The sequence below is a fragment of the Phascolarctos cinereus genome, unplaced genomic scaffold, assembly GCF_003287225.1.
Source record: "Phascolarctos cinereus isolate Bilbo 61053 unplaced genomic scaffold, phaCin_HiC Scaffold_5;HRSCAF=322, whole genome shotgun sequence".
In the NCBI taxonomy this organism is placed as follows: domain Eukaryota; kingdom Metazoa; phylum Chordata; class Mammalia; order Diprotodontia; family Phascolarctidae; genus Phascolarctos; species Phascolarctos cinereus.
The window spans coordinates 412,605,833-412,618,898 of NW_027555958.1; the positions used below are offsets into that span (position 1 = coordinate 412,605,833).

The following is a 13,066-nucleotide window of genomic DNA, read 5'->3' on the forward strand; positions in this document are numbered from 1 at the left end:
TTCTTATTATATTTATTTATTTATTACCTTTTAGTTTACTTTTTAATTTTACTTTTATTGTGTTATGGACTTTTTAGGTAGTCCTGGAGTCAGGAAGTCCTGAGTTCAAATCTGGCTTTGGACGCTTAAAACTGTGTTACCCTGGACAAATTAGTTAACCTCTATTCACTTCAGTTTCTTTTACCGTAAGATGGGGATAACAGCAGTACCTACCTTAGTACCTACGTTCCAGGTTTGTTGTAAAGAACCAATGAGGTAATACTTGTAAAATAGCACTTAGTACAGTGTCTGGCACATCATAGTCTCTATAAGTACTAATTCCTTCCTTTTCCTCTTATATGCATAAAATGAAATATCTACAATTATGAAGGAAACCAGTTATTGAAATTAAAATGTAAATTCATGGACCCCCTAAAATCTGACCACAGATGTGGTTTGTGGACCCCAGGTTAAGAGATTCTGGCTTAAAGAGTTGTCTAGGGGCACTGAAAGAGTTAGGTGCCTTGTCCAATGTTGTGCAGTCATTGTGTGTCAGAAGCAGGACTTGAATGAAGGTCAGACCTCTGTCTTTTATTCATTAGCTGCCTATAGTTTAGATAATATGTAGGCATTATACAGAATGAATTATCAGAGACTCTCAGCTGAGATTTTCATGTAATCTATACCCCTTATTTTACAAATAAGAAAAATGAGATCAAGCAAGAAGTGAGGTGGCTTGCTAAAGTCATAAACTTAATTATGGTAGTGAAGTTAGAGCTAGGTCTTAAGATTCCTGACTCAACCCATGGTTCTCTCCTTTATATTATGAAGGAAATAATTTTTCTTCCGTATTTTAAGACTTCCCATTCTCTGCCCTTTTTTGTGTTTTGGCTGTTGACTACTTATTTCACAGAATATACGTAGTCTCAATCTTCTCTTATTAAATCTTGCTCAATAAAGACCATATAAATTAATACTAACTCAAATTTGTACTAAAATATAACCAACAGTGGTATACACTATTTCTTTTAGGGTTATTTTAGCAAGGATTAAATCCTTAAGATAGTCAGCCAGCCAGTCAACAAGTATTTATTAAGCTCTAGCTATGTGCTAGTCACTGTGCTAATCACTGGTGATACAAAGAAAAGCAAAAACAATTCCTCCTTTCAAGGAACATAATTCTAATGAGGGAGACAACATATAAATAACCAGGTATGTACAATGTATATTTTTGGAATAGATGGAAGATAATCTGAGAGGGGAAGACATTATCATCTTTGGAAAATTGAGAGAAATCTTAAAGGAAGCCCAGGAAACCAAGAGATGAAGGTGAGGGGGCAGAAAATTCCAGGCATAAGGGACAACTAATACAAAGTCATGGAGATGAAAGAGTATATGTGAAAAACTATTAAGTAGGTGAGTGTAGCTGGATTGGATGGTGGAGTGAGTAGAGCATAATAGAGTGAGAGAAGAGTTGGAATGGTAGAATGAGGCTAGGTTATGAAGAGCTCTAAGTGCGAACATAATAGGGAACTACTGGAGCTCATTGAGCGGGGAAGTTCAGGAAGGGTCACTTTGACAGCTCAGTTGAACTGGATGAACTGGAGTGGGAAGAGACTTGAGATATAGAGATGAACCAGAAAGCTGTTGTACTAGTCCAGATGTGAGGTAATGAGGACTTTCACCATTGAGTGCCAGAGAAGATAAAGGGGTATATATGAGAGATGTCACCAGGTAGAATTAACAAGATTTGGCAACAAATTGGATATGGGGGGTGGGTGGGAGAGAATGAAGAGTTAAAGATGACACCTATGTTAGGAGCTTGGTTGATTGGGGAAATGGTGGTGCCCTCTACAGTAATAGAGAAGTTCAGAAGGGGAGAAGGTTTATGAGAAAGGATAATTCTGTTTGTGGCATGTTTGTTCAAAATGTAGATGGTGATATAGGAGCAGAGATCAAGAGAGACTAGAGCTGCATAATAATGCTGGTGAATGGGTGAGGAATGTATGTTGGAACTTCTCAGCACTGATCTGAAGTAACCTGCCTGATAGGCAGTTGGACTTAACATGTAAAATTGACTCTTCCTTGTAGCATGGCCACATTTATCCAGCTTCGTAGCAGGAGGGTGAAGTAGATTTATTTATCAGATTTAGTCTTATTTTCATAACCATTTTAAATAATGGAAAGACAAACCAGTAAGGTGGAATTGGTGAAGTTTGTGAGATATCCTAAATGTATTTTATCACTTTATATTTTGAAGCTGTTCATTTATTCACCAACCTATTAAGCACAAACTAGAGTTCTGTGTTACTGGAGTGGACGAAAAGTTAAAAAAGACATGGCCTTGCTCTGGTGGAGCTTACAGTCTTGTAAGGTGATAAGCCACAATTAGTGACAACCAACATGCGCAAAATTTTGTTCTGAGTGCTATAGAAATGTGTAACACAAAATGGTATGTGAAATTCTAGGGAAAATTTTCCTTTTGAAAGGGGTGTTTAGATTTTTGATTATAATTTATGTGTTCTTAAGATCCTGCCCAGAACTTCATTCTGCATATTTCTTTTGTAATGAATCTTAGTAATAATAAGCCCATTAGAAAATGGGTTTCTGCCCTCTGAGAAAGGATAGTTTAGATGCTTCTACTGTTCAGAAAACACTTGGCCTTAACCAGGTATAGTCCCTTTCTGTAGTCCTAGGAGGAATATAAAATAGCTTATGGGTATACAGTAGGCATACAAAACATATGCTTCTGAAGTAAGATCATAGAATCATAGATTTTTGAGGCCACTGATTCCAGCTCCCTCATTTTACAGAGGAGGCAACTGAGAAGAGAACTTGATTGATTTGCCTAGTCACATAGCTATAAGTGCATGCTGAGGCAGGATTTGAGCTTAAGTCTTCCTGACTCCAAGTCCAGGGCTCCATCCATAGTGCCTCTAGAATTGCTTGTCAAGACAAAAACTCTTGTTACTATATTATTAAAGTATTTAGACAGTCTATTGAATCATATTGCTCCAAAGATGACAAAATAATATTTATATGCAACTCTGATATCAAAATGAGTAGCCTAGCAGGTGAAAGTCAGGGTTGTCTACTAGAGCCACTATTTTCCAATATATCTTTCTTTTGAACTTGTAGAACAATCTAGCTATGAAGGATCCTAATATTAATAACTCTGTGCACAGGTCCTGAAATTTCTTTAAGGTATTATAGTTACTTTGGTGTAGTCCTTGACCCAGCCTCCCGTTGTCACTTTAATACTCTACCTTTATTGTCATGCAATAATCTCTCTTCCTTTTAAGTTCATTCATACTCAGTCTAGATTATTTTGTCTCCTTTCTCAAGGGGTTCAGCACCTAGCTCACTATCTTTTCTTTCATAGCTCTTTCTCCTGTCCTAGGGCACTTCGTGATCCACATTGCTCCCCCAAACTTCCTAATTTACTAATTCCTCACTCTCTTTAAGCCTCATGACCAATTTCTTTATTATATTTTAGCCACACACTTAGGGATGTTCACATCCTAGATCTTATCACTACATTCTCATGTGTTCTACTTTAATGAAAAATTTTGATATTCCTCTAACTGGCCATAGTCTCCTACTATTATATCTTTTTGTATTCCCTGCTCTTCCTAAACTTATTATTTGCCCCCATAGAGGTGTTTAATCCTTCTATGTTTTAGTACTTTTTTAGTTAGCCCTCTTTGTAACTTCACTTTGCTCTTTCTAGTCTTGACTTAGCCAGTTCAACTTCATGCTGCCCTCAGCTCTCGAATCCCTATCCCCCTTTATCTATGTCTGGTCACCTTTTTGAAAACCTTAGCCCTGGATTACTCTCCTTGTCTGCATTCTCCTCTCATATAAGGAAGTCATACAACTGTGCTGATATGGTACATTACAAATCTGTATTATTTTACCTCAACTGGGCCCTCACTGTAGCAAGACAGTGCTTCCCTAATTGAATCCCTATCTCAGTCCCCACAGAAACTGATCTAAGGATAGAAAAGACTTCTCTATTTAAAGTTCCACAAATTCCACTGTCCACCACTCTTCAGCTTGAGGACCATACATCTTTATTGAGGAACAAAAGAGGAGTTCCCTCTTTTTAAATTTTCTTCATCTCAAAACTCTTTGACATCATATCTCACTCTTTCTTTCTCCTGGTATCTTTGATAATGAGGTGGCCTATCTCCTTGGCCCTGATCAATTCCTTGATCCCATCTTCTTTATTTTCTAGCATTTTGCAACATTGGTCATGTCTTCTCTTTCTTTCTCTTGTTCTAACTCTGCCTATGTACTGATTCCTTTCTATTGTATTCAGATATGTCTTTGTCTAGTCCATCCTTAAAAAAACCTTCCCTAGTCACTACTGTCTCCTCAAGCTATTGACCAATATCTCTTTTCTGTTGCTCAGCCAAACCAATAGAGAAACGACAACAACAACAACAAAAACTATCTACACTTGCTGCTTCTGTTTCCTCTTTTCTTATTCCCCAGCCTTGTGCAATATGGTTTTTGATTTTATCATACAGTTGAACGATCTTTAATTGCTAAATCTGATGGTCTTTTCTTAGTCTTTATCCTTCTCAACCTAAGTTAGACAGTGTTTATCACCCTCTCTGGGTTTTGTGACACTGCTTTGTTCTTAATATACTTGTCTGACTGCTCCTTTTCACATTTCTTTTGCTGGCTCTTCTTTTATATTATGCCCCTAACTGCTGGGCATTTCCAAAAACTCTATCTTTGGCAGCCCTCTGCTCTTCTATCCATTCTCTTTTGGTAACCTGATGAGCTCCCACAGACTGAATAATCATCTCTATGCAGATCTATATATCCAGGTTTAGTCTTTCCCTTGAGATATAGTCTTGTATCGTTCATAACCTGTTGGATATCTCAAATTGAATGTCCCAGAGACAAACTTAAGATATCCCAAACAACATATTATTTCTTCCTTCAAATCCATCTAACTTCCATACTTTCCAATTTGTATTAATGGCACCACTATTCTTCTTATCTCCCATATTCATAACCTTTATGTTATCTTTACCTTTTCTGTTTCCCTTGTGCTAGTTATCCAGTCAGTACTTGCTGTGGCATGTCCTCCTCCCCTCTTTCAAAATGACATCAACACTATTAATATTAATAATGAAATAGTGACATTAATATTCTATGAGAAGTAGAAATATTTTTTAAGCTAGAACTGAGAGTTTTACTTTTTAAAAACAAAAAATTAGTAGGCTGCTTATGCTTTTTTTTTTCCTACATGGCATGTCCTGTGCCCCTCATCTTGTTCACCTCCCAGTTTCTGTTCATCCTTTGTAGCCAAATTCAAATACTCTTTTCCCCCCACAAAACCTTCCCTAATCTTTCTAGCCAGAAGTAATAATTTTCTCCTGTGAGCTACCATGATGCTTTGTACCTCTTGATCACACTTTCACATTAATTATAACTTGATTCCATATACTTAAATACATGTATTACTTCTCTTAAGAGACTATAACTTCTCTTATGGCAGGGTCTGTATCTTATTCTTTGTATTCCCATAACACCTAGCGCATAGTAAGTAAGCACTCAGTAAATATTTGTTGAATTAATGCCAAGTTAAAAACAACTGCATAAAATTGAATGACAAGCAGAAAATGTTTTTTAAAGAAATATTTAGTTGTTTTTGTTTTTGTTGTGGAATTTATATTATAATGGGGCTGTAATCTTATTGATGTGAGTACTTCTTTCAGTGATACAAATCATACCCATCTATGTCCACACTGCATGACTCTTGCCCTTGTCTTACTGCAAGTCTACATTGGGATTCATCTGGTGTTCTTGGGGGTCTTCATTGCATTTTCAGGACAATTTATATTTTATCTGTAACTTTTTTTTTGTCTTTTCAGGAAATGAGTGGTTTGTACTCCCCTGTCAGTGAAGATAGTAAAGTGCCTCAGTTTGAAGCTCCCTCTCCATCACACAGGTAAAGCTTTGAGTTCTCATTTATCTGAGATTTGTGTTAGAATCCACATTTGGTACTAGTGTTTGGAAGCCCTTACTGTACAGTGTTATCAAACCCTATAGAAATTACATTTCAGTAAGGTTTAAAAATTAGATTCAGATAATCCATCATTTTTCTTAAAGTTTTGTATTTCCATATCAGGAATAATTGGTGAAGAGACTGCTATAATGTTGTGTATCCACAATTGGTGTGTTTTCTTTATTGTTGACTTCACTTTTATTCTTGGCATACATAACAGGGAGGGTACAATCTGTAATGAATTAAATGAATGACTGTCTCTTGACAATACTAATCAGTTAAGGGCTGTGGTGGCTTATTGAAAGACATTCATGGAAAGACCATAATCAGCTGTTTGTATCAGCCTGATATATTATCAGGAAAAATAATGCTAGGCCAAAAGATGCCTGTAAGCATTTGAATAAATGGATTTCTTGGTAGAATATAGTATGGAGTACACTTGAATGTTTTACCTCAGTAGTAGCTTATTTGGAAGTTTGGATGTCTGAGAGGCCTAGTTTTTTTTGTGAGTCACCATCTGCCTTTTTTTCTTTTTTTAACATTCTAACTCTTCTGAATCCAGTAAGCAGAAACTCTCATAACTAAGGTCAAGGGTTATGTTTTGATCTGCCTGCTGAATTTGCCACTCATTTCATCATACACATGGGCTTAGGATTTCCTGTTCATACTATCTGATGTTTAATTTTAGTACACTTTACGGATTGTTTCTACTGTGATTATCCTGAAATGCCATTCATTCTCTTAGGCATCTAGATGTATTGGAAAAGAGCTCTGGGCTCGAAGTTAGGAGAAGACTGGATTGCAACTTCAGTTCTGGCCCTTACAAGTTGTTTGTATGACTTTATCACCTCTCATCCTAGAGTAATGTTTTATAAGTTAATATCTGTAGTATAAACTGTTATATTCTTTTGTCACTCTTAGGAAAATTGAAATTAAAATTTGAAATTAAAAAGTCCTTAAAGCTTAGTGTTACAGTATTTGTTGAATAAGTTCTTCTTCAATCTGTGCAGAATCTTTACTGACAAGCTTTTTCTATCTTGGAGAGACTTTTCCTGTTGTTCTTTCCCTGCCCAAATCCCAGTTTTAAAATCATTCTTAAAGCTTTCTTTGAAAGTTACCTCTAATGTTTTTGTTCCAAGTTTTGGCTGAGCATATTCAAAATAAGTCCTTGTAACAGTCCTGTCACAGCTAACTTTATTTAGTTTGATGATTTCTGCTTTACTCTTTCATAGTAAAGAAATAACTTATAATCTTAATTTTTTTTATAGTGGAGTAGTAAATAGTAAATGAAATAGATAAAACATTATTTTTAAGTACTTCTACATAATGTTCTAGGAATTCCTCAGCTCCATAACAGTGTTAAAAGCAGATCAGACTTGCCATGCTTAATTCTTTCACAATTCCCTCTCTTTCTGAAAATTTAGCCAGGATTGGTATTTCTAAATGTAATGGAATAGTAGATTCAGACATGTTTTATTTACCAGAATTTAATGTTTATTTCTTTTATGCATATATAAATTATCTCAGAGATTTTTGTAGCTACATTGATATTTTCTGGTTGCCTCATTTTGGCAATGTAAGATCCTTGATTTTTTTTTTCTGAGCGTTATCTTTCTCTGTTTCATGCATCTTGAGAATTCCACAAAACCATCCTCTTTGTATATTCAGTCTTCCAATCTCAGTCTAACTACTTTTTTTTTAAATGCCATTTATACTTCATCATACAATACATTTAGGGACCAATATTAAAATTTGTTGGCTCCACTCTCATTGAAAGAGAAAAGCATCAATAAGAATATTTGTAGATCTTTTCCATTTTTCGTCTCCCTGTTATTTCAGTTTTATCCTTAAATGTTATGGGGATGATGTGACTTGGGTCCCTTGCTAAACTGTAAGTTTTTTTGCCCTCTACTATTTTCTCCTTATTTTAGAAGTTGATTTTGCCCACCATATTCTAACATACTCCTCCTTAAGATTTTACAAAAATTTATTTTCTAAACCTGTTTTGTCCTTGGATTTGAAATCTCTCTGCTTAGCTAGGAGATCAAATGTTTGTTGCTTGAGGCATTTTAAATTTTTTTTTAATAATATTTAATTTCCCCCCAATTACATGTAAAAACTGTTTTTAACATTTTTAAAATAAAGTTTTGAGTTCCAAATTTTATCCCTCCTTCCCTCTTCTACCCCGAACTTGAGATGTTAGGCAAACTGATATAGCTTGTACGTATACAGTCATCAAAAACATTTCCATATTAGTCATTTTGTGCAAGAAGACTCCAACAACAAAAAAAAGAAAGCGAAAAATAGTATGCTTCAGTTTGTATTCAGACAGCATCAATTCTTTCTCTAGAGGTGCATAACATTTTTCATCATGAGTCCTTTGGGATTGTCTTAGATCATTGTGTTGCTGAGAATAGCTAAGTCATTCACAGTTCTTCGTCGTATAGTGTTGCTGTTACTGTGTACAACATTCTCCTGGTTCTGCTCATTTCACTTTGTATTAGTTCATTTAAGTCTTTCCAGGTTATTTTGAAATTATCCAGCTTATCATTCTTGTAGTGTACACACACACACACACCCTTATATATATTCCATTACAATTATATACCACAACTTGTTCAGCCATTCCCTAGTTGATGGAGAATCCCCTTGAGAGCTGCTATAAATATTTTTATATAAATAGGTTCTTTTCACTTTTTGAAAAATCTCTTTGGGATATAGACCTAGCAGTGTTGCTGCTAGATGCAACATGTACAGTTTTGTAGCCCTTTGGGCATAGTTAAAAATTGCACTCCAGAATGGTTGGATCAGTTCACAACTTCACCAACAGTGCATTAGTGTCACAATTTTCCCATATCTTCTCCAACATTTATTGTTTCCCTTTTTTATCATATTAGCCAATCAAATAGGCGTGATGTGGTTTTAATTTGAGTTTCTCTAATAAATGAAGATTTAGAACATTTTTTTCATATGGACTAGAGGTAGCTTTGATTTCTTCTTCTGAAAACTACCTTTTCATATCCTTTGACCATTTATCAGTTGGGGAATGACTTGTATTCTTATGAACTTGTCTCAGTTCTCTATATATTGGAGAGATAAGGCCTACTTCAGAGATACTCGCTATAAATTTTTTCTCCAGTTTACTATTTTCTTATTTTGATTGCATTGATTTTGTTTGTGCAAAACCTTTTAATTTTATATAATCAAAATTATCCATTTTATATTTTGTAATGCTCTTTTTGTCTTCTTTTGTTCTAAAATCTTCCCATATTCATAGATCTGACAGGTAAACTATTCCATGCTCTCCTAATTTGCTTTATGGTATTATCCTTTATGTGTAAATTCACATAGCCATTTTAACCTTGTTTTGGTATATGGTGGGAGATGTTGCTCTGTACCTAGTTTCTGCCATACTGTTTTCCTGTTTTCCCAGCAATTGGGATTGTCAAATAATGAGTTTTTGTTCCAAAAGCTTGGATCTTTGGTTTATTAAACACTAGATTACTGTGGTTATTTCCTACATTGTGTTGTGTACCTAATCTATTCTACTGATCCACCATTCTGTTTCTTAGCCAGTACCAGATTGTTCTGATAATTATTGCTTTATCATATAATTAGAGATCTGGTATGGCTAGACCATCTTCCTTTACAATTTTTTTTTCATTGATTCCATTGACATTTTATTCTTTCAGATGAATGTTATTATTCTTTTCTAGCTCTATAAAATAATTTTTTAGTAGTTTGGTATGGCACTGAGTAAGTAGATTAATTTAGGGTAGAATTGTCATTTTTATTATATTGGCTGGGCCTATCCATGAGCAATTAATACTTTTCCAGTTTTTTAGATATGACTTTGTGTGAAAAGTGTTTTGTAATTGTGTTCATATAGTTCCTGGGTTTGTCTTAGCAGGTAGGCTCCCAAGTATTTTATGTTATCTACAGTTATTTTAAGTGGAATTTCTCTTTCCATTTCTTCCTGCTGGACTTTATTGGTGATATGTAGAAATGCTGATGATTTATGTGGGTTTATTTTATATCCTGTAATGTTGCTAAAGTTGTTAATTGTTTAAACTAGCCTTTTAGCTTATTCTCTAGGATTGTCTGAGTACACCATCACATCATCTGCAAAGAGTGATGATTTTGTTTCCTCATTGACAGTTCTAATTCCTTCAATTTCTTTTTCTTTTCTTATTGCTGTAGCTAGCATTTCTAGTACAATATTGAACAATATTGAATAGTAATGGTGATAATGGGCATCTTTTCTTTATCCCTGATCTTATTGGGAAGGCTTCTAGCTTATTCCCATTACAGATAATTGTGGCTGATGGTTTTAAATACATATTACTTATCATTTTAAGGTAAGCTCCATTTATTTCCATGCACTCTAGTGGCTTTAATAGAGATGGATATTTTCTTTTGTCAAAAGCTTTTTCTTCATCTGTTAAAATAGTCATATGATTCTTGTTGTTTTTGTTATTGATATAGTCAATTATGCTGATAGTTTACCCAATATTGAACTAGCCCCACATTCCTAGCATAAATTCCACCCAGTCATAGTGCATGATCCTTGTCATATATTGCTATAATCTTGCTAGTATTTTATTTAAAATTTTGCATCAATATTTATTAGGAAATTTGGTCTGTAGTTTTCTTTTTCTGTTTTCACTCTTTCTGCTTTAGGTATTAGCATCATATTTGTTTCAGAAGAGGAGTTGTTTTGTTAATTTTGTTAATCTCAATCCTAGAGAATAAGCTAAAAAGCTAGTTTAAACAATTAAAAATATAGTATTGTGATTAATTGTTCTTTAATCATTTGGTAGAATTCATTCGTGAGTCCATGTGGTCATAGGCATTTTATTTCCTCTTTTGTTAATCTGGGCAATTTATATTTTTGTAAATATTCATCCATTTCATTTAATTCACTCTTTTCATTTTTGATGCTTGCAATTTGATTTTCTTTTTTTTTAATCAAATTAACCACTGATTTGATTTTCACAATTTCCAATAAGGTGTTTATTTGGGGATTTTCAATTTCTTTTTTTCTTAGTTCTTTTTTTTAAAGTTACATCCCAATTTGTTGATCTGCTCTTTCTTTATCTTACTGAAGTGCTGCTTTGGCTGCATCCCATAAATTTTGGTATGTTGTCTCATTGTTGTCATTCTTTTTAACAAAATGACTGACTGTTTCTATGATTTGTTCTTTGATCCACTTATTCTTTAGGATTAGATAATTTAGTTTCCAATTAATTTTTAATTTATCTTTCCATTGCCCTTTCTTGAATGTAATTTTTATTGCATTATGATCTGAAAACAATGCATTTAATATTTCTACTTTTCTGCATTTGGTCCTGAGGTTTTTACGCACTAATACATAATCAGTTTTTGTGTAGGTGCCATGTACTGCTGAGAAAAAGGTATATTCCTTTCTGTTTCAATTCATTTTCTCTGGAGATCTGTCATATTTTACCTCTTCCCACATTCTAGTCACCTCTTTAATTCCTTTCTTGTTTCTTTTTTGGTTAGATTTATCTAGTTCTGAGATGGGAAAGTTGCGGTCTCCCGCTAGTATAGTTTTATTGTCTGCTTCCTCCTGTAACTCATTTAATTTCTTTAAAAATTTAGATGCTATACCATTTGGTGCCTATATATTTAGTGCTGGTATTATTTCATTGTGTATGGTATCTTTTAGCAAGATATAGTTTCTTTCCTTTATCTCTTTTAATTAGATTTTTTCTTTTGTCTGAGATCATGATTTCTACCCCTGCTTTAAAAAAAAAAATTCAGCTGTAGTGTACTAGATTCTGTTCCAGCCCCTTATCTTTACTCTCTGTGTATCCCTATGCTTCAAATGTGTTTCTTGTAAACAACATGTTGTAGGATTCTGCTTTTAATCCATTCTGCTATTGACTTCCATTTTATGGGTGAGTTCAACCCATTCACATTTATAATTATGATAACTGTGTTTTTCCCTACATCCTATTTTCCCCTTTTTTTTCCTTCTCTCTATCTTACCTTTCTTTATCCTATCCTTCCTCATAACTGTTTTACTTCTGATCACTACCCTACCTTCTTATCAGTCACCTCCTTCCCACTCCTATTTTCTCTGTCCTTTTTTCCTTTCGTTAAGATAAGATAGGTTTCTATATCCAACTGTGTGTATGTTAATCCCTCTTTGAGCCAATTCTGATGAGAGTAAGGTTCAAGCTTTGCCTGCTCCTTCCCTTTTTCCCCTCCATTGTCACAGCTCTTTTACACCTCTTTTAAGTAAGACAGTTTATCTCATTCTGTTGCCCCATTCCCTCTTCTCTCAGTCTTTCTCTCCTCTTACTTTTGTTTTCTTAGACAATTACTTAAGTAACTTACGTAGGGTCACACAGGCAATGTGTGTCAGATATGGGGCTGGAATCCAGGTCTTCCTGTTTCCAAGGCTAGCTCTGTCAACCACACTATATTTAATATATAACTATACACAGAATAAAGGTTAAAATAAATACAAAATAACTAAATAGAATGTCATTCAGGCAGGAGGGTACTAGCATTTCAGGGGATCAGGAAAGGCTTCATGTTGAAAGTGAAGATGCTGATGAAGAATGAATGGTTCATGCTTGCTTCAAGGTGATTGAGCTGTATCTTTCAGAGAGAGATTGTAAAAGGCAGAGGTCATGATGGAGAACATTCCAGGTGTGGGGTATAGCCAGTGACAAGGCACAGAGATGGGAGATGGAATATTATGAATGAGGACCAGAGAGAGAAGAGTACAGTTTGGTTACATTGCAGTTTGCTTACATTAAGCCTACATGTTCAGTGAAGCTTAAATGAGAGGTTGAGGCCAGGTTGTGAAGGACTCCTTTGCATTCTTTTCTTGGATTTTGTCTCATGTGAATTTCTGAATGCCTCAACTGATATTCTTCTTTCTTCTTTGGCTGTTCTCTCTCTCTACAATATCACTTTGGATGTGAACATAGACAGCGTTCTTTGATTCTTTGAGAACATTGAACTGTCTCTGTTTTAAAATGCAACTTCCTTTTAGATTCTGGTTTCATTGGAAGAGAAAATGCCAAG

The 13,066-nt window shown here is 34.7% G+C and overlaps 1 protein-coding gene across 1 annotated transcript in view; it reads left to right on the forward strand.

Moving 5' to 3' along the window:
* Positions 1–13,066, forward strand: part of COP1 (COP1 E3 ubiquitin ligase) — a 202,432-nt gene that overhangs the window by 76,204 nt on the left and 113,162 nt on the right. Inside the window, exon 8 of the mRNA XM_020984279.2 lies at positions 5,871–5,947. Within this exon, the coding sequence (XP_020839938.2) occupies positions 5,871–5,947 (77 nt within the window). The remainder of the gene's footprint in view (positions 1–5,870; positions 5,948–13,066) is intronic.